This window comes from Schistocerca serialis, chromosome 2 (assembly GCF_023864345.2).
Source record: "Schistocerca serialis cubense isolate TAMUIC-IGC-003099 chromosome 2, iqSchSeri2.2, whole genome shotgun sequence".
Taxonomy (NCBI): Eukaryota; Metazoa; Arthropoda; class Insecta; order Orthoptera; family Acrididae; genus Schistocerca; species Schistocerca serialis.
In genome coordinates, this window is record NC_064639.1 from 873126921 (window position 1) to 873154545 (window position 27625).

Consider the following 27625-nt stretch of genomic DNA (forward strand, 5'->3'; position numbering starts at 1 on the left):
GACAGTGCGTGTTGTGTACACAAACTAAGATTATGATAATGCCACCCGGAAAACAGTTATCACGAGATGAAAAAGCCAGAATTGGTGCGCATAAGGAAATGGGACTTTCTTATCGTGAAATCGCCAAGATGTTGAACAGTTCAAGTACAGTGATTGGTAATTTCGTTAGACGGGACGCACGATATGGGCAGAACTGAAAATTGGGGAAAGTAGAAAATTATCTGACGCATCGAAACGGTTACTTTCGCACAAAGTGACGTCCACAAACCATTATTCACAAGTTGTTGCATATTTACGGTTTCCAGTAACTGCCAAGCGCGTCACATTTTGTCACATGACAAACATCTTCCATTCAAGAAACGACTGCAAAAACCTGCTCTAACACCGAAACATATGAAGGCTAGACAGGAGTTTACTGAAAATCATATGCCATGGAATTGAAAATGGTATAAAGTGAACTCCAGAGACGAGCAGAAGTTTATGTCAGAAGGGCTGGTTGCATTTCAGTATTATTGACATCATCCGAGAACAGAGCAGCTAGTGAAAATGAGCAGAAATTCTCGTTGTGGAAGTGTTACGATTTGGGCAGCCTTCTGCGCTAAAGGTGAATCACGCATTGCTTGGCTGAATACTGGAATGAACTGTAACATGTACACCGAGAAGCTAGAGACAAAATGAACACCTATTGATCGAAAGTCTAATGTTTCAACAAGATAATGTCTCTGTGCATGTTTCTGCTACAGTAAAAAGGTGGTTGCCATGGGCTACACGTAGCCTGGATTTGAACCCCGTGGAAAACCTTTGGGGAATACTTGCAAGACGTGTTTGTCGCAATGGAGGGTACTTTGAGCTCGCATGTGAGCTCAAAAGAGAAGAGTCGGCGACAACTTCACTGCAAGACCTACAAACATCAATGCCGAATGGAATTTTTGAGGTAATTACTAAAAATGGAGGTTGAACGAAGAACTAACAACACAATAACACAACAGGACAGTAAATTGTCTTTATACCAGCTTCCATCTAGGAAATCCAAAAGCCTCATATTGTTATTCGCATTATGAAAGAAAAAATGGTTCAAATGGCTCTGAGCACTATGGGACTTAACTTCTGGGGTCATCAGTCCCCTAGAACTTAGAACTACTTAAACCTAACTAGCCTAAGGACAGCACACACATCCATGCCCGAGGCAGGATTCGAACCTGCGACCGTAGCAGTCGCGCGGTTCCAGAGTGTAGCGCCTAGGACCGCTCGGCCACTCCGGCCGGATATGAAAGAAACTATGTAATTCCGTTATGATGGTTTATTTCTTATGAGCATCTGCTACTCTCATAACAAATTCGATAGATGTATGCAACAGGTTTTGTGATACTATTTTTTTAGGAACGCTGCCGTTATACTGATTTCCACTACTGTGCCTGTTGTGTCGGTAGCTGGGCCGACACCGTGAAGTTGAGATTGCTGAAAATGAACTCTAGACTAACGCTGTAGCCGATAGGGCACGCACGGCTAAAGCAGACGGGCGTGAAGTCTGGAACATGAGAACTTATAAATGAATAAGAAGAAAAGTATGTAGATGCTTATTACTTATCTTTTAATTGTTCTTTGGAATACATCTCTCTTGAATACTCGTAAGCTATAGGCACTGATACAAATGGCGCCTTGCTAGTTCGTTGCCATTAACTTAGCTGATGGCTATTCTGTCTCTCGGCTAATGAGAGAGAAAGGCTTCGTACATCTGGTCGGTAGCTAGGTTCTCGTACAACTGGGCGATAGCTAGGTTCGCGTACAACTGGGCCGAGTGCTCTCTCGTATCACGAGACCTGCCTTGGTGGTGGCGCTAGGTCTGCGATTACAGTGGCGACACGCGGGTCCGACATGTACTACATGGACCGCGGCCGATTTAAGCTACCACCTAGCAAGTGTGGTGTCTGGCGGTGACACCACATTCCTCCCCCGCAAATCGGCGAACGGTCGTGTGATAAGGCTTCCGCCCGCCGTGGGGAGGACCACATGTTGACGTATGCGATGAGGTGGGGAGCCTAACAACAGGCGAGGCTGTGCCACCCGCACCCGGCCATTCGGTCCGAGGGGAGCTAGGAAACGCCTGCAAAACTAGTCCAGGGTGCACGTCAACATGCGGTGTATGCGCCCGTAATGAGACAGGAGGGGCCGTAGGGTCGATCTCCATTGCGTCGGGGTACCCGACGCGCGATGACGTCATGTGGTCCGGAGCGGGCGGGAGTTCCATGGCGGAGGACAGCTGGTCACGGGAAGCGATCGGCGGCGCGTGACCCTGGGAGGCGCTTGGCGGCTGCAACGAAGCGTCGAATGCGGGCGGCGCCGGCGGGAGAACAAGCGGCGGCGGCGGCGGCTGCTGCTGCTGCGGCGGCGGCGGCGCGTCGCCATGGGGCAAAATGGAAGGCATTGTCGGTAACACCTGGGGATGAGGCGAGCCAGTAGATGGGTCCCCAGGGCGCTGACCGGACGGCACCGTCGCTGAAAGCAGACGGGGAGCGGCAGAACCCGAGCGACGACAGAGGCGCAGCTGATTGAGATGCCGACGCACCTCACTAGAGGCCCCCAAAACCAAATACATCGCGCGGCCGAGGCAGCGAAGAATGCGCCCTGCGAGCCAACGCCGTGAACCTCGATAGTTGCGATAAAATACCACGTCGCCTGGAGCAAAAGCAGGAGTCTGCCGCTGCACAGGAACCTGATGCGGCGGATGCAGCAAAGACATCAAGGTGCGATGAGGACGACCGTGGAGCAACTCAGCCGGCGAGCGACCATCGCGGGGCTGAGAGCGATACGAAGACAAAAAGAGCAACAATGCGTCCTCCCGAGAATGCGACTCTTTCAATTTCAACATCTGTGACTTGAAAGTCCGGACCAATCGTTCAGCGGCACCGTTGGACTGAGGCGAAAACGGCGCGGATGTCAGATGTTGAATACCATTGGCCTGGCAGAATGACTGAAATTCTGCGGACATGAATTGTGGGCCATTGTCGGAAACAATAGTCTGCGGAAGACCTTCAATGCAAAAGATAGCAGACAACGCTTGGATGGTGGCGGAGGACGTCGTGGAAGACATCCGGACAACAAAAGGAAAATTACTGAAGGCATCGACCAGAACCAACCATCGAGCATTCCAGAATGGACCAGCAAAATCAATGTGCAAGCGTTGCCAAGGGGAAGTGGCTTTTGGCCACGCAAAGACTTTCCGCGGCGGTGCGGACTGTTGTTCGGCACACGCCGGGCACGAAGAACACATATTCGTAATCGGAGCATCGATTCCGAACCAAGTACAGTGCTGACGAGCAAGTTGTTTCGTTCGCACTATACCCCAATGTCCTTGGTGAAGAAGCCGTAAAACAGAGGACTGTAACGAACGTGGGACCACGACTCGGGACTGATCATTATCAGAACGCAACAACAAAACACCACGTCGAACAAAAAGTCTCTCCTTGTGAGCAAAAAATCGGCGAACCAACGGATCCTCGATCCGAGACTTTGACAAAGGCCATTGCGTAGCAACAAAACGTAAAACAGTAGCAAAGACAGGGTCAGCAGCTGTGGCTGTAGCGACACGACGAAAATCAATCGGAAACGATTCGACCACTTCCTCGGTTTCCGAATCAATGAACATGCAAGCAAGTTCGGAAGAATCGAATGCTTTATCCTCAGCAACAGGCAAACGGGACAACGCATCGGCGTTTCCGTGCTTAGCAGTGGACCGATACAAGATATCGTAGCGGTACTGCGAGAGGAAAATAGACCAGCGAATGAATTTCTGCGCTGTACGTGGAGGTACAGGCTTGGTCGGATGAAAAAGCGATGTCAAAGGTTTGTGGTCTGTGATGATGGTAAAGTGACGACCATACAAGAAATCATGGAACTTAGTAACACCAAACACGAGAGCCAAAGCTTCTGTCTCTATCTGTGAATAATTTCTTTGCGCAGACGAGAGCAATTTGGACGCAAAGGCAATAGGACGATCATGGGAGCCAACTTTGTGCGCAAGCACAGCACCGATCCCGAAATCCGATGCATCTACCATCAACAAAAGGGGTTTCTGGGGATCGAATGGCGTAAGGCAAGTATTAGAAAGCAACGCCGATTTCAACTGGCGAAAGGCGCGTTCGCATTCCGTCGTCCAGACGAACGGAACACCTTTACGACGTAAGCGATGAAGCGGAGCTGAAATAGAAGAGGCATTGCGCAGAAAGCGATGATAATAATTAATTTTACCCAACACACTCTGTAGCTGTTTCACATTTTGAGGGGAAGGCAATTCTTGTATGGCACGGAGGTGCTCTGGACTCGGATGTATGCCTTGGGCATTAATGACATGTCCCAGGTATGGTAAGTCACGAGCAAAACACACATTTGTCCTTCCTCAAGCGAAGACCATTTTGCCGCAAGACCTGAAATAATGTTCGTAAGTTCGCAAGATGATCTTCTTCTGTCTGTCCGGAGATCACTATATCGTCCAGATAGTTTGCTGCAGTAGGGACCTACGCACAAATAGTTTGTAAATATTGCTGAAACAAGGCAGGGGCGGAGGCACACCCGAATGGCAGTCTTTTGAAGCGGTACAATCCAAGATGCGTGTTAACCACCAATACGCGCTGGGATTCGTCGTCCACCGGTATTTGCAAGTACGCATCGGCTAGGTCCAACTTTGAAAAAGAATTTCCCGGGCACAGTTTAGCAAAAAGATCTTCCGGGCGGGGCAAAGGAAAAGTAGCAGTCACTAGCTGCGGATTCACAGTGGCCTTGAAGTCCACGCAAAGTCTCAATTTTCCGGAAGGTTTTGGCAAAATTACTAAGGGTGAGGCCCAGAGAGAAGCTTGCACACGTTCAATTACACCCTGTGATTCGAGATCGTGTAACGTTCTTGCGACCTCATCACGCAATGCGTGGGGAACATTGCGCGCCCTGAAAAATTTCGGTTGCGCGTTTACCTTCAGTTCTAAATGTGCTTCATAGTTTTTAGCGCAACCTAAGCCCGGTGCAAAAATGTCTGCAAATTCGTCACACAGCCGAGAAACACTGTCTGTAGGCACAGTCTGATTCACTGATAGCACCTGATTTACAATAGACATGTTAAACAACTTAAATAAATCGAGACCAAACAAATTCACTGCAGAAGAAGAACGAAGAACGTAAAATGACACAAGTTTTGTTTGTCCCTTGTATGTTGCAAGCAGGCTGCACTGTCCTAACACAGGAATGTTCTGTCCGGAATATGTAGTTAGCTTAACATTTGCGGAACGCAACGGAGGTTTGCCCAGTTGTTTGTACGTGTCATGATTGAGCAATGAAACTGCAGCTCCGGTATCGAGCTGGAATGGTATCACTTTGCCTTCAAAGTCTAAGTCCACAAAAAGTTTATTGTCCTGCTGACGACAAAAGCGACTGTTTTGCGCAATTTGAATAGACACTGGTACAGAATCACTTGCTAATTGACGTGATTTCCGGCGACGTCGACGCACAGTTTTTGTGGGACGAACACAGTCACTGTTAGAGAAAGTGTCACAGGATGAAGTGGAATTAACGACATGAATGTCCATAGGCGAAGGTCCACGAGCCTGAGTGTCCTTGGTTCGATTCCGGCGCGAAGCAAAGGGCCTGGAATGATTGTGATTGTCTGATCTGAGCTTTTTCTGGCAAACACTTTGAACATGTCCTTTCCTATTGCAGAAAAAGCAAATAGCTTGGCGTGACGGGCAATGTTCACGCGAATGTCTAGTAGCACACCGCGGGCATGATTTCACTGCATTTGTGGGCTGGCGCGGCACACTTGGCTTAGCACGCGGCGGTCGCTGTGTCGACGTGCGCAAGGCCCGGTTACCGGGCCGCGCAGCGCGTCCAGCGGGCCGGTTAATGTTACACACGGCTGGCGAAGTTTCAAAAGATTCCTGAGCACAGTCAAGTGTGTCCTGTCTATCCAATATGTCTATCACTTGTTGAAGGGAGGGATTAACTAGTTTCAAAATTTGCTCCCGTATGCGAACATCAGAAACGTTCTGTGCAATTGCATCACGCACCATTGTATCTGAATAAGAAAGACCACAGTCACATTCAAAGGCACAGTCCCTAGTAAGTCCTTGCAATGTTGCTACCCACTCCCTATTAGTTTGACCGGCCGTACGTTTTGTACGAAAGAACGTATACCGTTTTGCAACCACATTAACTGTTTCTTTGAAATAGGCATCTAATGCAGACAAAATTTCCTCGTAGGACAAAGTTGCTACGTCGCGTCGGGGAAACAATTTCACTATCACACGGTATGTGGACACACCGACACAAGAAAGCAAAAACGGCTGCCGCTCATTACCTTGAATTCTGTAGGCAGCAAGGTGGAAGGTGAACTGGCGAGACCACTCTTGCCACGTCTCATCGGCTGCCACGTATGGTCGAAAGGGAGGTGCAACAGCGTTTAGTGGCAGCGGTAGCGAAGAAGCGGCGGCGGCCGCATCGGTTTGAATGGCACGTTGACCCTGGACGAGCTGTCCAAGGGCATCCAGTAACGCCTGCGTCTGCTGATTCTGCAAGCGATAAAATTCGGACAGTACATCGGGAGAATGTGGCGAAGCCATGACACAATTAAATGTAAGCAATCAGAAAACACTTTAAATCGTCGCCAATGTTGTAAACGAATTAATACAAACTCTTTTGCTCGTCGCCAATAAATGTTGTGTCGGTAGCTGGGCCGACACCGTGAAGTTGAGATTGCTGAAAATGAACTCTAGACTAACGCTGTAGCCGATAGGGCACGCACGGCTAAAGCAGACGGGCGTGAAGTCTGGAACATGAGAACTTATAAATGAATAAGAAGAAAAGTATGTAGATGCTTATTACTTATCTTTTAATTGTTCTTTGGAATACATCTCTCTTGAATGCTCGTAAGCTATAGGCACTGATACAAATGGCGCCTTGCTAGTTCGTTGCCATTAACTTAGCTGATGGCTATTCTGTCTCTCGGCTAATGAGAGAGAAAGGCTTCGTACATCTGGTCGGTAGCTAGGTTCTCGTACAACTGGGCGATAGCTAGGTTCGCGTACAACTGGGCCGAGTGCTCTCTCGTATCACGAGACCTGCCTTGGTGGTGGCGCTAGGTCTGCGATTACAGTGGCGACACGCGGGTCCGACATGTACTACATGGACCGCGGCCGATTTAAGCTACCACCTAGCAAGTGTGGTGTCTGGCGGTGACACCACAGTGCCTACTGGAGCGATATGTAGGGGGTTGTAGCATATTCCTAGAGTCATCATTTAAAGCCAGTTCTTGAAAGTTTACTAGTATACCTTGTCTGATAGACAGAAACTAGCTTCAAGAGTCTGACAGGTGACTGGGAAATCACTCTAACATAATATTTCTTACGGGTTCTGTCTAATTTCGAAAAAATATTGCCGACAATGGGAGGAACGCCCTGGACTTGATAGCTTCTCCTCCTCGTGATCTGGTGAGTGGTCACGTTTCTTCCTCCTTAAAGCTATCCTGTTCTGATGTGGAGAACATCTATTATCTTTGAACACAGGTTCCAGCTCCTTTGCAAGGCTGTCTCCGTCACACGCAACATGTGTCCGTCGGTACCATCCTTATATCCGGTCCTTCACAAAGTTACTCGGGACTGTCTAACTCGCTACTGGTTACGGTTTCTGTGGCGGAGGCAGCGGCGCCTACTACGTCACTCCTCGCCTGAAACAGCACTGCGCGGTTTCCTGAACAGCTTCCTACGCGGAGGCCCGCCTAGAGCTGTCCCTTATGTGACGCATCGCCGACTGGGCGTTGGCGGACTGTTTACTTCTCGCACGGCCACTCAGCCCGCATGTGTGTCATCTGACTCACCACGGCCCGGTGGGAGAGGCGCTTCCGCAAGGAGCGGAACTGATGTCAGGCTGACACAACAGATATCTCCTGCTATCTACTGTGTCAATTAAGTCATGGTCCCAAAAGCAGCTGTTCAGGACACTCACCGGCAGCCAAATATGGCACAGTTACAGAAATACGATATTTCTATCGTTCTACAGAATGTAACCAGCACACTGACACAAAGTTAGAGACGGGTGTTCCAGGTGCAACCTGCCACCCAGAGCGGGAACTGTATACACACATTATTTTCGAAAAGAAGAAAGATTGTTTGTCGTCTTTTAACCGCGAAATCACTCAAAAAAACCAGAAATTTCGTTTCCCCACTTTCTTCTCATTCAAAATTTACACTGAATCACCTACGAGAGTGTTAAGCCCCTAAATATCAGCATAATCTTCATTACGGGCTAGGCCAAGTGACCTGTTCCGATATTGCAAAATTCGTAAATTGAATAAAACTCCAGGACCCGATCGAATCTAAATTATATTCTATACTGAATTTGGGGCTGAGTTCGCCCCTCTTTAAACAATACTATACCGCTGATCTGTCGAACAAAAGTTCATGACCAGTAGTTAATACAAAGCACAGGTTAACGAGAAGGATAGCAGGCGTGATCCACGAAACTACTGTCCAATATCCCTGACATCCATTTGTTGTAGAATCTTAGAATATATTCTGATTTCGCATGTAGTGAGGTATCTCTAACTTAACGACATCAACCATACCACGTAGCATAGATCCGAAACGTTAATCAGGTGAAGCCCAATGTAAAGTCCCGAGCGACTGGAAAAAAGCGCAGGTGACGCCTGTATATAAGAAGGGTAGAAGGACGGATCCTCAAAATTACAGACCAAAATCCTCAACATCGGCTTGTGGAAGGATTCTCGAACATATTCTCAGTTCGAATATAATGAATTTCCTTGAGACAGAGAATTTGCTGTCCATGCATCAGCACGGCGTTAGAAACCATCGCTCCTGCGAAACGCAACTCGCCCTTTTTTCACATGATGTCTTGCGAACCATGGATGAAGGGTATCAGACAGATGCCATATTCCTTGACTTCCGGAAAGCGTTTGACTCGGTGCCCCACTGCAGACTCCTAACTAAGGTACGAGCATATGGGATTGGTTCCCAAGTATGTGAGTGGCTCGAAGACTTCTTAAGTAATAGAACCCAGTACGTTCTCCTCGATGGTGAGTGTTCATCGGAGATGAGGGTATCATCTGGAGTGCCCCAGGGAAGTGTGGTAGGTCCGCTGTTGTTTTCTATCTACATAAATGATCTTTTGGATAGGATGGATAGCAATGTGCGGCTGTTTGCTGATGATGCTGTGGTGTACGGGAAGGTGTCGTCGTTGAGTGACTGTAGGAGGATACAAGATGACTTTGACAGGATTTGTGATTGGTGTAAAGAATGGCAGCTAACTCTAAATATAGATAAATGTAAATTAATGCAGATGAATAGGAAAAAGAATCCTGCAATGTTTGAATACTCCATTAGTAGTGTAGCGCTTGACACAGTCACGTCGATTAAATATTTGGGTGTAACATTGCAGAGCGATATGAAGTGGGACAAGCATGTAACGGCAGTTGTGGGGAAGGCGGATAGTCGTCTTCGGTTCATTGGTAGAATTTTGGGAAGATGTGGTTCATCTGTAAAGGAGACCGCTTATAAAACACTAATACGACCTATTCTTGAGTACTACTCGAGTGTTTGGGTTCCCTATCAGGTCGGATTGAGGGAGGACATAGAAGCAATTCAGAGGTGGGCTGCTATATTTGTTACTAGTAGGTTTGATCATCACGCGAGTGTTACGAAAATGCTTCAGGAACTCGGGTGGGAGTCTCTAGAGGAAAGGAGGCGTTCTTTTCGTGAATCGCTACTGAGGAAATTTAGAGAACCAGCATTTGAGGCTGACTGCAGTACAATTTTACTGCCGCCAACTTACATTTCGCGGAAAGACCACAAAGATAAGATAAGAGAGATTAGGGCTCGTACAGAGGCATGTAGGCAGTCATTCTTCCCTCGTTCTGTTTGGGAGTGGAACAGGGAGAGAAGATGCTAGTTGTGGTACGAGGTATCCTCCGGCACGCACCGTATGGTGGATTGCGGAGTGTGTATGTAGATGTAGGTAGACATGACATTCTACATGGAAGTTAGGTAGATTCAGTATTCCTCGATTTCCGAAAGACATTTGTCTCAGTGCTTGTTATCAAAAGTACTTTCCTGTGTGGTACCATGCCAGTTTGTGACTGGACTGGGGAGGGTTCCTTGGTAGGGAGGGAGGAGGCATCATGTGATCTTGGACGGAGAGTCATCGACAGATGACTTTAGGTGTGTCCCAGTGAAGTGTGTCGGGACCCTTGGTATTCATGTTGTATGTTCATGACCTTACAGACAGTGCTTATGCAGATGATGCCGTTATCTACATTGAAGTACTGTCTGAGAAAAAAGCTGCACAAATATTCAGTCAGATCTTGAAAAAATTTCAAAGTTGTGCTAAGATTGTCAACTTGCTTTGAAAGTTCATAAATGTAAAATTGCGCACTTCACAAAACGGAAACACGTAGTATCCTATGACTAAAATATCAGTGATTCGCAACTGGAATCGACAAACCCCTATAAATAATTGAGTGTATCACTTTGTAATGATGTGAAATGGAATCTTCTCACATGTTCAGTCGCAGGTGAAGTTAGTTACAGACTTCGGTTCGTTGATAGAATATTTTGGAAATGCAATCACTCTACAAAGGAGAATGCTTAAAAATTACTGTTCTGGCCCATCCCAGAATTTTGTGTGCGACCGATACCAAGTAAGACTAACAGGGAATACTGAACGTACATTGAGAAGGGCAGTACAAATGGTCGCAGATTTGTTTGAACTGTGCGAGGCAATCACAGTAATGCTGAAGAAACTGAACTGGCAGTCACTTGAAGATAGAAGTAAGCTATCCAGAGAAAGCCTGCTAACGAACTTTGTAGAACAGCCTTTAAGTGATGACTCTAGGAATATACTGCAAACCTCTACTTATTGCTCACATAGGGATCCAGCTCTTCATATATGAATGAAACGGGAAGAAAGCCTAATAACAGGTACAATGGGAAGTACGCTCTATCATACACTTCACACTCGTTGGCGGAATATTGACACAGATGGAGATATAACAGCCTACCTCTTTCCTGGGCGCCCGACACTACTTGTTCCTGAGGGGTATAACGAGAGATAATTTTTGTAGCCTATTGACCTCCCCTCAACTCATATTGGAACAATTTATTCTGATACTAATTTCTGTTGCTACATTGTGGATGGCTGGTGGTTTTCTGGTGTGTTCTCTTTCGGAGGAGCGTTAACTGCATGCAAGAAACTCATTTCTACACGTCTGATCTGGGATTCATCACTGCGTTTTCCCGCCTCATTCCTGTACAACAGGGCTGAAAAACCCATTACTTTATAGAATTTTCTTTGTTTCTGGTGTATCTTCTCGGCATCCTACTAACTGTATCACAAATTTTAAAGAGAATCGAAGCCGGTCGTCAATATCAAGGTTATACTTGTACGTGAAGTTACACACAGCGTACTTGAAATGTATGACTTGTGCGTCGTCTGACACGATCCTAATGCAGAGTGCTCTGACGGAGCCATTGTCTAAGTAAAAAATTATGGGCTATTGGTAAAGTGTTCTCAGTCGAATCCGCTTTAGCTACTAAGGAATTTACGTGAACACCAACTGAAGTAAACCCTATTCTTAAACGTCATATGCTCCTTCAGTAACATGGGAAATACTGTATGAACAAATGATACACAACAGTCTTTATTTATTCGCAGAACTTCCGTGCATAACCTGCAAACGAAGGGAGCAAAAGTAAACGATCCTTAACAAATAAAAGATCGTGTACGACTTGGGGTTCTTTATATTTTGTCGGCGTCGTCCTGAAACACCTTGTACGCGTCACAAAGCTAAGTGGGAAGCTGTTTCCGCTACGAGTTATCGCAAATGACGGAAGTGATGTCAGGTTGCCGAAGTGGTGCCACAGAGCGCTCCGAATATCTCCAACCTCGCTTACGTCATGGTGACTAAAACAGCTTTTTAAGGCATTGTTTGACTGGTGACACAAGAAACTCGGAAATAGAGTCAGAGACAGCAGGGTTGGGCTCCACGGTGGAGCACTGCCTGATTATCAGCTCCAGCCTGGTTACTCATACAATGGTCAGAAATGTGAATGAAAAGTCTCTGACAATGTGTCCCGGAAATGATACGATAGCTGGGGTTGTAACCATTAGAACTAAGGCGTTTTTTGTTACGATTAGATCTAATGACGAAACTGCAGTCACCAAATTTCACCTACGAAGCCAAAACATTTTTTTAACTCCTACCTACTTAGGAAGAAATGACCATCGTCATAAAAGAGGAGAAATCAGATATCGCATTCCATGATTAATGTGTTAATATTTCTCACATGCTATTCAAGAGCAGAACGGTCAGGGAATAAACTGAATGCGGGTCTGTGAACTTTCCGCCAATCAAGTGTGAACTGTAATCGTGTAAGCGCAGAAATAAAACCGCAAATTTAGTTTATGTTTTTAGAAGCATATGTCCAGTATATAGATTACAAAGAAAAATACTTTACAATTTTTTTTGTAAATTCAACTTTACGCAATACGTGATTATTGTGGTGTCACCGCCAGACACCACACTTGCTAGGTGGTAACCTCGGCCGCGGTCCGTTAGTATACGTCGGACCCGCGTGTCGCCACTATCAGTGATTGCAGACCGAGCGCCGCCTCACGGCAGGTCTAGAGAGACTCCCTAGCACTCGCCCTAGTTGTGCAACCGACTTTGCTAGCGATGGTTCACTGACAAAATACGTCCTCATTTGCCGAGACGATAGTTTAACATAGCCTTCAGCTACGTCATTTGCTACGACCTAGCAAGGCGCCATTTTCAGTTACCATTAATATTGTAAATCATGTACCGGCAAGACCGACGTTCTTCATTAACGGATTAAAGGTAAGTATTCCACCAGCTACGTCCGTTTTTTCTAAATTCTAATTTCCTTGTCCTGTTCCAGACCTCACGCCAGCCTGCGTGAGCTAAAACGCGTGCCTTTCGGCCTCCTCTAGTACCCCGGTGTTGGCTCTCCTGCCAACCAAAACAATTATAACACAACATCTGTAACGAGCTCAGGCATCATCTGCAGGTGGAACAGCTGTCATTAGAAATTAAAATTGTAGAGCAGCCACAAATCGTCTATAACTTTCCTTTACTGAAACTTTTCACTCGACAGACTCGAGCATCTTCAGAACTTAAGGGGACACTGTACGTGAAATTCGTTGAAATTTGACATCTGCTGTTTTCTACTCCTTTATGTACTTTTGGACTTTCCTGAACATTTTGGTATATAATAGATTAAAATCAGACAATTGTGAGACCTTCAAATAATATTTCGAACTTTGACGTGTGGCTGTCAAATATCGCGGCTACGCATATACTGCCATAGTTGAGCAGCCATATCTTGGGAACTACACAGTCTAGAAGGACTAACGGACTAAGTAATTGATGAATTACAGGAATATTATGGGAAGGCCATTAGAGATGCTGTGACAATTTAGGCAAGATGAAAAGAGCTGTGTGGAGCACTTTCTTTCATCGAATATCAACCGATGAAAAGCCATGTCATACTTTGTGTCCACCTCCACCAAACACTTGGTGTGAATGTAGGCAAGCTGATTTTTTTGGCACCCTGCATGAATTTACCCTTTTTCCTTTGGCAGTAACGGAGACAATCAAACCTATTTACGGAGATTTTGCAAATCCTAAATTACTAAAGAAGTGTTTACGTGGGTAGACCCAGAATGTGAATGGGTCCTTCAATAATGTTGTGTGGTGCCGTGTGCCTAAAAATGTATTTGTTGACCGTATCTCTCTAAAGTTAGCAGTGTCTGATGCTGTGATAACTTTTAATGGTGGGAACTATGAAAGGGTCTGGAGAAGTTAGGGGTAATATTTGGACAGAACACAGCTAAAGGACTGCGGGAACTGGATGAGCTTTGTGTACGTGAAGCAGAGTTAGCTGCTCAGTAAATGACAAAAGAAGCAAGAAAGAAAAGGAGGAGGCAAGCACTAGGCTGTTGTGACACTGAAGAAAACACAGACTATGGGCCAGGGCAGTTCTAGTGCATCAAAGACGCAGAAATTTAAGTCTGTATAAGAATTTGTAACAAAAAATGTTTAAACCTTAATATCTCTGAGCTACATTTATACAAGAAATAACCCGTTCTCTAAAAACGTAATGATGGTAGAGACATGAAATTTTCACAGTATGCCAAGTGTAAGATTCCACACGTATGGAACTAGAATAATTAAAACATCCTGAGTTGTTTTGTTTTTATGTTCATTTATCTACAAAATTCTGTCAAAAAATTGAGTGGCAGATGACGTTTACCGGGCATTCGCCATAGCCACACCCTGCCATCGGATAGCCACATTGTGTACCGTGATTCGTCACCCTACATAACATTTTTCCACTATTCAATCGTCCAACGTTCACGCTCCTTACGCCAAGCGAGGCGTCGTTTGGCATGTACTGGCGTGATGTGAGGCTTACGAGCAGCCTCTCGACCATGAAATCCAAGTTTTCTCACCTCCCGCCTAACTGTCATAGTATTTGCATTGCATCCTGATGCAATTTGGAATTCCTGTGTGCAGATCGGGATAGATGTCTGCCTATTACACATTACGACCCTCTTCGACTGTCGGGGGTCTCTATCAGTCAACAGACGAGGTCGGCCTGTACCCTTTTGTGCTGTACGTGTCCCTTCAACTTTTCCACTTCACTATCACATCGGAAGTAGTGGACCTAGGGGTGTTTAGGAGTGTGGAAATCTCGAGTAGAGACGTACGACACAATTGACACCATGTCACGGAATGCGCGGCCCCTCCCGCCGGCGGTTCGAGTCCTCCCTCGGGCATGTGTGTGTTTGTTGTTCTTAGCATAAGTTAGTTTAAGTAGTGTGTAAGTCTAGGGACCGATGACCTTAGCAGTTTGGTCCCTTAGGAATTCACACACATTTGAACATTTTTGAACACAACTGACACCCGATAACCTGACCACGTTCGAAGTCCGTCAGTCCCGCGGATCGCCCCATTCTGCTCTCTCACGATGTCTAATGACAACTGAGGTCGCTGATTTGGAGGCAGTAAGTGGCAGCACAATGCACCTAATATGAAAAACGTATGTTTTTGGGGGTGTCCGGATACTTTTGATCACATAGTGTATACTTTGTCATATGGTGAATCATAAATATACCAGCTTTGATTTCAGTTTCTCCAGGCGTTCAAAGATTTGCTTGCATGTCACCCCTCCCACTTCTCTACACCAATTTCCAGCCCTAGGAGTGCTAGGGGTGTGCTCGTCTCATACTTTTTTTAACAGACAGTAAGTTTTACGTTTACTAAGCTTCGCTGAAATTCTTTCAGTTATTTTACAACTATACTGGAAACTACACTGATGTTTATTCATACAGCGACTAAGAAAATTTACTTCATGTATTTATACAGTACAGAGTAAATATATACGAAAACTGTATGTGTTTTGAATCCGTACAGGATGCGAAATTTATTACAGAGAGCTGCCACTTCTGTCAGGAGCAACAGTGTGGAACTTCGTGGTTGTCGAGTCGAACTGGGCATGAATAACAGATACGGATACCTCATCCCACGCTTCTTCAACTGTGCGACAGAGTTCATCATTCGTAGAGACTGGCGAGTGGTGGCGTTGGGGCGTCATGCCTAAATATTTTCAATTGATGAGAGATCTGGAGAATCTATTGGTCAGAGGAACAATTGCACGCCCTCTGTAAGGAGGTCGGTTTGAGTAACACAGGCAACCTGTGATCTTGCGTTATCTTGTTATTAATGTCACGGAGATCTGCTGTTTAAATTACAGGCTTTGCAAACCAGAGGTCATCTTGTTGTGTACCAAATGGCCTGTGTGACTGGCGACTGAACATACCACCGTCGGCGCGCCTCTCTCTACTGCGCGTGAAGTGGAAGTGCAACAATGGTAATCGTGGTGACATTCAGACCTGCTCAAGATGTCGTCCGTGTGGACACTCGTCTTGCTGCTAATAAACCCATTTCCTGCTGCATGACTGTACACGGCCTAGCAAACAATACATCTGTCCCAGTTCTGGTGCTAGTCACGTGAGACCGTTGAAATCTAGCATGGCGTTGAGTGTCAACCTACTGAACCCATCGACTCGACAGCCACATGACCGTTGTGGGGTTTCGACCACTGCCAGTAGCAACACCACAGAACGATAAATCGATGTCTCCATACCCTACGAAGCCGCCACTGTGTAATTCTGAAACGCACTGGTTCTCCTTCTTACACGAGGCATAACACGATCTTCTCACGAACAACCAACATTCAAAAGTAATTTCTGAATGAGAAATCAGCTGCATGCTTCCTACTTCGTGCAGTTTCGCTGAAATGATAATCCCGCAATACATTTCTACATCTATATCTACATGGATACTCTGCAAATCACATTTAAGTGCCTGGCAGAGGGTTCATCGAACCCTCTTCACAATTCTCTATTATTCCAATCTCGTATAGCGCGCGGAAGGAATGAACACCTATATCTTTTCGTACGAGCTCTGATTTCCCTTATTTTATCGTGGTTATCATTCCTTCCTATGTAGGTCGGTGACAACAAAATTTTTTCGCATTTGGAGGAGAAAGTTGGTGATTGGAATTTCGTGAGAAGATTCTGTCGCAACGAATAACGCCTTTCTTTTAATGATTTCCAGCCCAAATCCTGTGTCATTTCTGTGACACATTTCGAAGCAATCTGAAATTTTTAGTCGGCATTGTAAGATAAAGTAGTCCCTAACGTCATATAGGCAGTCTGTTGTCAAGGTGCTCTAACTCACACGGGATGTCTGGCTATCTATTTGAAATAACCTCGCACACTTCAGCTTCAATATGTTATGTCACCTATTTTGCTACTCGTCGGATTTTGTGAGAGACGTACCATGCTTACCTGGACGCTCCCTGTGTCGCACAGGCGGTGCTGAACGGCTCTGGAGAGGTGGACATCGTGCTGAAGAATAGCAACGTGGCCATCCGCAGGCGGCGCTGCGGCTACTGGAACCTCAACACCTCCACCTGGGACTTCGACAACTGCAGGCTCATCTCCAGGGGGAAGGTAACAGCACCGCCATCTCACCTCTGGGCTTCGCTGACCTATGACATCATCACTCGTCAAATTTAGTTTTCATTCTCCATTTGTCCCAATCTGGCCACAGCTTTTCTTCAATATTTCTTCTTCTAATTAATGTATGAACTCCTTATATCCCTCTTGCCCATGGTCTCCCTGTTTTCTTTCTTTCTCTCCTCTGACATCTTTTTCGCATGTCCATACCATATGAGTTGTCTTTATTCTACAAAATGAATAATGAAACTTGTGACATTCATAGCTCGATAGTTCCCAAATTATTGAGCTGCTGTGTGAGTACTTTCCAATTCGTTATTGATTTGTACCAAGACAGTGGCAGTCATAACTTGTTTGTACATCTGATATTAACAAACTCAACTGTTCATAGAGCCACGAGACTCAAATATTGGGCTCTTGAATGCCAGTTGCATAACTGATTCTAATGGACTACCATTCCATATTATATTTATAAAGCTATGTTAACCTCGTCATCATTGACTGAAAACTAGTCACAAATAAGAAATTACTAGAATAAAAATCTTTGATATTCCTGAACTGACAAACTGTTTGGTGATTTGGGATGAGAATTCTCCAATAGAAATTTCGCAATATCTTCAAAGTTTCTGGCTGATTGTGTAGCTTCCTGGGACATTGCCTTTCGTGGGCAGTGACCTTACCAATTGTATTATCTAGGAATTTCCGGGAAGACAGGATTCCAACTTGGAGTTCCTGTCAGGCACTCTAGTTTTACTCTGCCAAGAAGTTTGAAAGCTTTACGCACTCCGCTGAGAAGTGAAGGATTAATTCGGGATCTGAAGCTACTACAGAAAGCATGTAGACTTAATGTCGTGACACTTCATGCAATAAGGGGAGATAACATTGTCTCTGCCAACGCACCTCCATCTGCCTCACCTTCTCCAACTCACCCTCAGTGCACATACATAAATTTAGTTCTTGTGCTCTACTTCTGGAAAAAGAGACAAAGATAAATTTACTGATGTGCTGCCCAAATGAGATTCTGGAGCAGTTGCTACTTGCTTTCAATGAAGTCTTAGAGGCTCACCATTTTCTTTCAGTGATGTATACTCAATATTAGGCAATATGTCTAATCAGTTGCAATGGCCACTTGCAGATGCTTGATGCTGGACAGTGCACTTCACACTCTTGCTGAGCATTGCTCACCAGTTGTGACACAGGCTGTTGACAAACATTCTCCCCAGTATGTGTAAGGATGTAGTGTCTAGAGTTGCAGCGTGTACTTACAGGTGAGTGAAATGTTCCAGTGCTGGGATCTGAGACACGTTGTTGAGATGATCAGTGGTAGAGAACAGATAACTACCAGCTACCCTCCAGTTTGTATAGGAACGCTTCGTCCTGTGGTGTCGGCCTGCTAGTGTGTCATATGTACCAGTTCTGACACTTGACAGACTCTGAGCAGTTCTTGACAGACAAGAAGCAGTTTTAATGCAAGGTACTCCTGCAGACCATTCATTGCAGTATGTGTGAAGACGTCACAGCAAGTGAGTCGTAGTGTTCACTGGCAGGTGTGTGACATTTGACGGTGTTGGTACATTTCGCGCTTCACTCAACTACTGAGCAGTAGTGAACTACTGTAATGCAAGATGTTCTCTAGTATGTAAGAGTGTGGCTTGGCTAATACATTCTGTCTGACTGCAGGTGTGTCAGTTGTGTTGGTGTGGTGCTGATGTGGAATTATAATGCAAGTAGATACCCAATACGTAATAAGTGTGGAGACCAAGGAACTGTGCTCTTTCTGGGCAACACCCAAGGGTATCAGTGATAGTATTGGCTGTGAGTACATTTCTTTTCAGGATTCGTAGAATGCAAATAGCTCCTCCATGTCACTGAACGAAGGCGCCAGAGTGGTGAAAGTGGTCAAGAATTGCTGACTTGTCCAGCTTAGTGGTGTCACCATTTAATGTCAGAGGTTGGAAACTGCACTTTTGACAAGGATTACATCTTGCAGGTTGCCGACCCAGGGGTCTGCAGGCGTTGTCCACCCAGCTGGAATGCTGGCGACGGGGCACAATGTTTTACCGAGGCGCTCTTGAAGACATCAGAGTTCACACTCAGGTCAGGGGCCACCAGCCCCACACAGGATGACGGTAGCCATGCAGAGGAAACACCTGCCTCCCAATAAGAGACAGCGAAGACTCTGGCCATGGCTCATGTACACACAGAAGCACAGCACTAGTACACATCTCTCAGGCAGCATGTATGGCTGTCAGCTAAAGGCCACCCTTGATTGAGCCCCGGACGTTTGCTGGTCGAGCACGCTCAGTGGCAGTAAAGCAGGCAGCAACAGCATTACATGGAAGTGGATTGTATCAGGCTGGCTGAGGGCTCACAGTTGAAGTCGCAAGACGAATATTAGGCAGCACTTCAAGGAACAGCCTTGAAGTGGATTCGCTGTAACTCAGAAAACTGTCACACTGGTTTCTCCCATGTCAACGGCTGAAAGTCGCTCTCGCATATGACTTGTGTGTTGGTTCTGTACCTTGCACTGCTGTTGGAATGACGTTACGATGTGGTCATTCTTCTGCAGTCACACTCTGAACCCTGTGGTCGAGTGTGGTGTATCTGTGCCCCAGTTGTGTGCTACCCAGCTCACATTCTACTTGTGACATTGCACACAGGCCTGTCTTGGCTCGGCGCTGTACTTGCCAGTGAATAAACTTTAAAAATTTTACTTTCAGACAGAACTGTTTTCTGTGGTGCAATTTACAGTTCTATGTCTACAGAGCCATCGTGGTCACATACAAGTGTGGCCACATATGCTGTTGGTGGTACGTGTGGTTGTCGATCAGCAGCACTGCATGCCTCTCTCCAGTATGTATGTCGTTTTCTTGCCTTTAGAGTTGCGATTTCCACTTACACTTGTGTGATGTATGCTGCTGCCAGCAAATTATGCACTTCGCACAGCTGCAGGGCAGTTATGGCCAATTGCAAGATGTTTTATAGTGGGTACCATCGTATCTTGGCTAATGAATTGTGTCCTACTGCAGGTATGTCACAGGTGTCGCTGCCAGAACATGACACACTATGTGTAACTGCTGAGGTATTATGACGCAAGCAGCTCCCCAGTTTATGACAAGATTCCTCGTATACAGAGTTGTCATGCGCCCTCTGCACTGTGGCTGCTAGACCCTATCCATCGCTGTTGAGATTGGCTTTTGATAGGAGCTCTCTGAATGAGCCCAGTGAACAGCCTCCTCGTGAAAGCTGGCATTCCTCCAATGCGGCTTCGGCGGAAATCACTGTTTGCAAATTATGCTGCCTACATTAATAGTTCACCTCACCATCCGAATTACAGTCTCCTTTTTCCTAGCAAGGTGATCCATCTCACGCAATGGTGGCCCATAACAGGGCATCTCCTTTCAGCCCATGTCCAGTCGCTTATTACTGAACTCTACACGTTTCTTCTCCAACCTTCCTGTGGGTCAACTTACAAACACTTTCAAGGTCCATGCCGTGGCCACAACGCCGTCTGGACCTGTCGCTAGACCCAAAAGGCTGTTCCGTCTGAGGCCCTCTGCTGGCAATTTATCTCTATTCTTAGCGAGTTCCAGGGCTCAGAAATAGTCTACACTGATGGATCAATGGTCGTCGATCTTGCTGATTTCACTTATACTCACGTTGGACACACTGGACAGGGCTCCTTGTTGGCTGGCTGCAGTGTTTTTACTGCAGAGTTGATAGTCATCATTCGCGCTCTTGAGCATATCAGCTCCTGTGTCAGCGAGTTCTTCGTCATCTGTACTCCTTAAGCAACCTACAAGCCCTGGACCAGTGCTTCCCTCGCCATTCTATGGTACCGACTATCCAGGAGTCTTTTTATGCCTTCGGCAACAGTGGACGCTCAGTGACCTTCATTTGGACCCAGGACATGTTGCCTGGGCAATGAACTTGTTGACCGCCTGGTCAAAAAGGCTACCAGGAAACCAGATCTGGAGATTGGCCTGCCAGAGACTGATCTTCGATCGGTCCTTCACCGATAAGTTTTCGTGATCTGGGATACCGAACGGTGCACTCTCAGTACACCATATAAACTATGTGTTATTAAGAGGACAACGAATGTGTGGCAGTCGTCCAAGTAAGACACTCCCAAGGACTCCGTTGTCCTCTGCTGACTCTGCATCAGCCATACTCAGCTAACAAAGGGCCACCTTCACCAACGCGAGGACCCACCTCGGTGTCACTGTGGCTCCCATATGACTATAGTCCACATCTTGTTGAACTGCCCTATTTGAGCCACTCTGACCCGGAATTTTAACCTTCACAGCACCCTGCCTCCGGTGTTGGGCGACAACGCCTCAATGGCTGGTGTTGTTGTACGTTTTAAAATGGCTCTGAGCACTATGGGACTTAACAGCTGTGGTCGTCAGTCCCCTAGAACTTAGAACTACTTAAACCTATCCAACCTAAGGACATCACACACATCCATACCCGAGGCAGGATTCGAACCTGCGACCGTAGCAGTCGCGCGGTTCCGGACTGCGCGCCCTGAACCGCGAGACCACCGCGGCCGGCTGTATGTTTTATTCGTTGTTGTTGTTGTGGTCTTCAGTCCAGAGACTGGTTTGATGCAGCTCTCCATGCTCCTCGATCCTGTGCAAGCTTCTTCATCTCTGAGTAACTACTTTAACTTACATCTTTCTGAATCTGCTTAGTGTATTTATCTCTTGGTCTACCTCTACTATTTTTACCCTCCACGATACCCTCCAATACTAAATTGGTGATCACTTGATGCCTCAGCACGTGTCCTATCAACCGATCCCCTCTTTTAGTCAGGTTGTGCCACAATTTCCTCTTCTCTCCAATGCTGTTAAGTACCTCCTCATTACTTATGTGATCTACCCATCTAATCTTCAGCATTATTCCGTTGCACCACATTTCGAAAGCTTCTATTCTCTTCTTGTCCAAACTATTTATCGTCCACGTTTCACATCCATACATGGCTACAATCCATACAAATACTTGCAGAGAAGACTTTCTGAGAGTTAAATCTATACTCGATGTTAACAAATTTCTCTTCTTCAGAAACGCTTTCCTTGTCATAGCCAGTCTACATTTTATATCCTCTCTACTCCGACCATCTTGCTCCCCAAATAGCAAAACTCATCTACTACTTTAAGTGTCTCATTTTCTAATCTAATCCCCTCAGCATCACCTGACTTCATTCGACTACATTCCAATATCGTCATTTCGCTTTTGTTGATGTTCATCTTGTATCCTTCTTTCAAAACACTGCCCATTCCGTTCAATTGCTCTTCCAGGTCCTTTGCTATCTCTGACAGAATTACAATATCATCGGCAAAGCTCAAAGTTTTTATTTCTTCTCCATGAATTTTAATTCCTGATCCAAATTTTTCTTTTGTTTCTTGTACTCCTTGCTCAATATACAGTTTGAATAACATCGGGGATAAGCTACAACCCTGTCTCACTCACTTCTCAACCACTGCTTTTCTTTAATGCCCCTCTACTCTTATAACTGGCATCTGGTTTCTGTGTGGATTCTAAATATTCTTTCGCTCCCTGTACTTTACCCCTGCCACCTTCAAAATTTTAATGAGCATATTCCAGTCAAGACTGTCAAAAGCTTTCTCTAAGTCTACGAATTCTAGAAACGTAGGTTTGGCTTTCCTTAATCTATCTTCTAAGATAAGTTCTAGGGTCAGTATTGCCTCACTTGTTCCAACATTTCGACGGAATCCAAACTGATCTTCCCCGAGTTCACCTTCTACTAGTTTTTCGATTGATCCGTAAAGAATTCATGTTAGTATTTTGCAGCCATGAGCTATTAAAGTGATAGTTCGATAATTTTCACACCTGTCGACACCTGCTTTCTTTGAAACTTCTATGTTTGCTCATCTTACCTTCTCTTTTAGGATGGAGATTCTAGTGTCTTGCAGAGTGACTTTCTCATCCTTATTTATTCTTATGTTCAGTCAGCCTCGGCCATCTGCTATATTATTTTAATACGTTCCACTACTTTTCCTTTTAACGTACGTTTTCCACTTTTGGTTATTTTCTTTCGTTTTCTCTTTCACTGTGGTTCCCCGTTAGTTTTCCGCCCTTTGCCATTCTGCAACCCCTTTTTGGAATTTTAATCTTCGTTGATCCATTATGGATCGTGGGACGACAGCTGGCATGAACTTCTTGATGCAATAATTTACCAACAGCCGTGTGATTTGCAGAATTTTATTTTATTTTATGAACTTCTACGTGCTGCAGGACGATTGATTCACGGATCAAAAGCCGGCCGGAGTGGCCGAGCGGTTCTAGGCGCTTCAGTCTGGAACCACGCGACCGCTACGGTCGCAGGTTCGAATCCTGCCTCGGGCATGGATGTGTGTTTCGTCCTTAGGTTAATGTAGTTCTAAGTTCTAGGGGACTGATGACGTCAGATGTTAAGTCCCATAGTGCTCAGAGCCATTTGAACCATGGATCCAGTTATATGGCTCCTTCTGTGTATAGCGATGTTACGACTATGACGAGTGGGGCGTGAAGATGACATCAATGTAATACCGAAAATGGTAGAAGCACATTGAAGTTCATTAAATAAAATAAACTTCTACAAATCGTACGGCTGTTGGTAAATTATTGCATCAAGAACCTTTTGGGAATTTGGAGCCTTGTTTACATGAGGAAAAAGGGACTGATGACCCTGTAGTTTGGTCCCTTTATACTCCAAACCAATCAACCAACCACTTGCAAGTGTGACACATTTGCTGGTGCTGGCACGTGTAATTATTGGACAGTAGCACTTGAGCTTCTCTCTAGTACGTATGTCTGTGCTGTGGCTCTGCAAGTTTCTCACCTGTATGTACGACTGAGCAGTAGCACTGTTAACATCTCTCCAGTACGTATGACTAGATAGTTGCAACACAAGCTGCCCTGCAGTATGTAGAACTATACGTGGTTCAGAGAGCTGCGGTGGCCGGTTACAGGTGAGCGACGTGTGCCGCTGCCGGCACCTGACGCACTTTGCTCAGCTGGTGACGGACGCGGACGTGGCGTGGCTGGGGCACGAGGGCACGCTGACGGCGCTGTCGGTGGCGGGCGTGTCGCTGTCGCTTCTGGGCGCTCTCGGCTTCGCGGGCACTGCGCTGGTGGCGGGCGAGTGGCGGCGGCGCGCCGGCTCGCGCGCGCTGCTGCAGCTCGTGCTGGCCACGGCGCTGCGCGACGCCTGCTTCGCCGCTGCCGCCTCCGGCCTCGGCTCCGGCGCCGCCCCAGGCGCAGAGCCGTACGCGCAGTCCGAGCCGGGGGCGCTCTGCGTCGTCGTGGGCGTCGCGCTGCACTATAGCATGCTGGCCGCCGCCTACTGGGCCACCGCCGCCGCGGCGCTGCAGGTCCTCCGTTTCGCGACTATCGCCGGCGCCCAGGTACAACCGTGCCACCTCCTCTCTCTTCTCTCTCTCTCTCTCTCTCTCCCTCTGCTCTCTGTCTCCCCCCTCCTCCACTCTCTCTCTCCCACTCTTTCTCTCTGTCTCCTTCTCCTCTCCGTCTCCTCTCTCTCTCTCTTTCTCACTTTCTCCATCTGTCTCTTTTTTTCTCTTCCTCTCTCTCTCTCTGTCTATCTCTCTCACACCCACACATACACACACACACACACACACACAGACTCCACTCTACGTCCTTACCTTATGGACCCCGTTCGTCTATAAGCGCTAAACTCACTATCTGCATCTATGTGACTAGACTGCAGTCCTATGTAAGTGCCTGACAGAGGATTCGTCGAACCACCTTCACATTGAAATTCCTGGCAGATTAAAACTGTGTGCCGGACCGAGACTCGAACTCGGGACCTTTGCCTTTTGCGGGAAAGTGCTCTACCAATTGAGCTACCCAAGCACGACTAACGCCCAGTCCTCACAGCTTTACTTCTGCCAGTACCTTGTCTCCTACCTTCCAAACTTTACAGAAGCTCTCCTGCGAACCTTGCTGTGAGAACGGGGCGTTAGTCGTGCTTGGGTAGCTCAGTTGGTAGAGCACTTGCCCGCGAAAGGCAAAGGTCCCGAGTTCGAGTCTCGGTCCGGCACACAGTTTTAATCTGCCAGGAAGTTTCATATCAGCGCATACTCCGCTGCAGAGTCAAAATCTCATTCTGCGAACATCCCCTAGGCTGTGGCTAAGCCATGTCTTTCAGGAGTGCCAGTTCTGCAAGGTTCGCAGGAGAGCTTCTGTAAAGTTTGGAAGGTAGGAGACGAGGTACTGTGAGAAGGAAAGCTGTGAGGACGGGACATTTGTCGTGCTTGGGTAGCTCAGTTGGTAGAGCACTTTCCCGCAAAAGGCAAAGGTCCCGCGTTCGAGTCTCGGTCCGGCACACAGTTTTAATCTGCCAGGAATTTTCATATCAGCGCACACTCCGCTGGAAAGTGAAAATCTCATTCTGCACCTTCACATTCTTTCTCCACATTCTTTCTCTTGAACACCACATGAGAAAAATGAACGCTTAAATATTTTATTATGATGATCATTTCTCTCTCTGTAGGTGGACACAAACAAAATATTTTCTCATTCAGGAGAGAAAGTTGGTGATTGAAACTTCATGAGAAGATTCTGACACAACGAAAACCGCCTTTGCTTTAAATGTTGTCACTCCAATTCGCGTGACATATAAGTGGCACCCTCTTCCCTTTTTCGCGATAATAATAAACGAGCTGCACTTCTTTGAACTTTTTCGATGTCCTCTGTCATTCCGATCTGACGCGAATCCTACATTGCACAGCAATACTCCAGAAAAGGGCCGACAAGTGTAGTGTAAGGAGTCTAGATCTGTTGCATTTTCTAAACGCTCTGCCAATCTGCCAATAAATCGCAGTCTTTGATTTCCTTTCCCCACAACATTATCTATCCACTTTTGGTTTTTCCGTAATTGTAATTCTTGCATATTTACTTTAACTGACAGGCCCTAGATTTGTGTGATTCATTGTGTGACCGAAATGTAGCCGATTCATCTTAATACTCATGTGGATAACATCACACTCTTCATAATTTAGAGATAGCTGTTACTTTCTTTCACCATCTAAATCCACCTCTGAATCATTTAGCAATTGAATTTGGTCATCTGATAACTTTACGAGACGATAAATGACTGCAATATCTGCAAATGGTCTAAGAGGGCTGCTCAGAGTGTCTCCTATGACGTTTATGTAGGTCAGAAACATCAGAGGGCCTATAACAGTTCCTTGGGGAACATAAGATATTACTTCTATTTTATTAGATAACTTTCCACCAATTACTATGAACTGTTATCTTTCTGAGAGGGACTCACGAATCAAGTCGCACAACGGAGATGATACTTCATAGGCCCGCAATTTGATTAGAAGTCGCTTGTGAGGAATGGTGTCGAAAGCCTTCTGGAAATGTAGAAATATGGAATCAGTTTGAGATACCCTGTAAATAGCACTCATTACTTTGCAAGAATAAAGAGGTAGTTGAGTTTTACAAGAATGATATTTTCTGAATCTGTACTGACTATGTGTAAGTAGTTTTCTCTGACATAATTCATAATGTTCGAATAGAGTATAAATTCTTAATTTTATTGAAAGTGGACGGCAATGATATGGTTTGTAATCCGCTTAGCTATTGTATCAGCATACTCTGGAAGAAACCGAGATGGTATTCTATCTGGAGCAGAAACGTGACTTTATTAAATGATTTAAGCACCTTCGCTGTACCGAGGACATTTACTTCTAATTTACTCATGTTGGCAGTAGTTCTTGGTTTGAATTCAGCATTATTTACTTCGTCCTCAATTGTGAAGAAATTTCGGTAAACTGTGTTTAGTAACTCTGGTGTAGTGACACTGTCATCGGTAATATTACCATTGGTATCGAGCAGTCACCAAAAGTATCTGTGCTCCTATTGGTGGACGACTTGAAGCCTGCTGTGGACTCTTCCAGTGATGCGTTTGAATGTTTGTGGAGGACCAGCAGCCAATTCTTTCTCAAAAGTCGAAAGCAGGCAGTGTAATGATGTTGGACGCTCTGTACTGAGGCGAAGTCGACGTTCTAAAGAATCCGAACGGTGCTGCATTCATTATGTGTATGGACTCAGGGCAGTACTGTACACTAACTATTGTCTCCCACTGCTGCTTATGACAGGATGCACTGCCATGCTAATACAAACAAGGATCGTCCCCGAAACATTCCTGTATTGTACGCAGTATGCATTTCTGCAAAATGTATTCATATCCCTCAGCATTTAGCGTTTTATTAAGCACAATTACGAGACCACATCCCAATCACGAGAAAAACCGACATACTGTAACCCTGTCTCGTCCAGACTTCACTGTTGGCACATATTTTATGGCAACTAACGTTTTATAGGCATGCACCAAACCCAAACTCTTCCATCAGACTGCCATAGTGTGTAGCGTGATTCATCATTTCTCATTACTCGTTTCCAGTCATTCGCTGCCCAGTGGCATGTGTTTGTTTATGGGCTAGAGGTGCCCAACGACGAGGTTATTAGCGCCGATACGAAATTTTTAGAAACGAAA

The 27625-nt window shown here is 45.9% G+C and overlaps 1 protein-coding gene across 1 annotated transcript in view; it reads left to right on the forward strand.

Annotated features, from left to right (window-relative positions):
* The window catches only part of LOC126456486 (uncharacterized), a 319255-nt gene that overhangs the window by 249869 nt on the left and 41761 nt on the right, over window positions 1-27625 (forward strand). The window contains exons 9-10 of the mRNA XM_050092237.1: window positions 16948-17088; window positions 24069-24503. Of these exons, the coding sequence (XP_049948194.1) occupies window positions 16948-17088; window positions 24069-24503 (576 nt within the window). The remainder of the gene's footprint in view (window positions 1-16947; window positions 17089-24068; window positions 24504-27625) is intronic.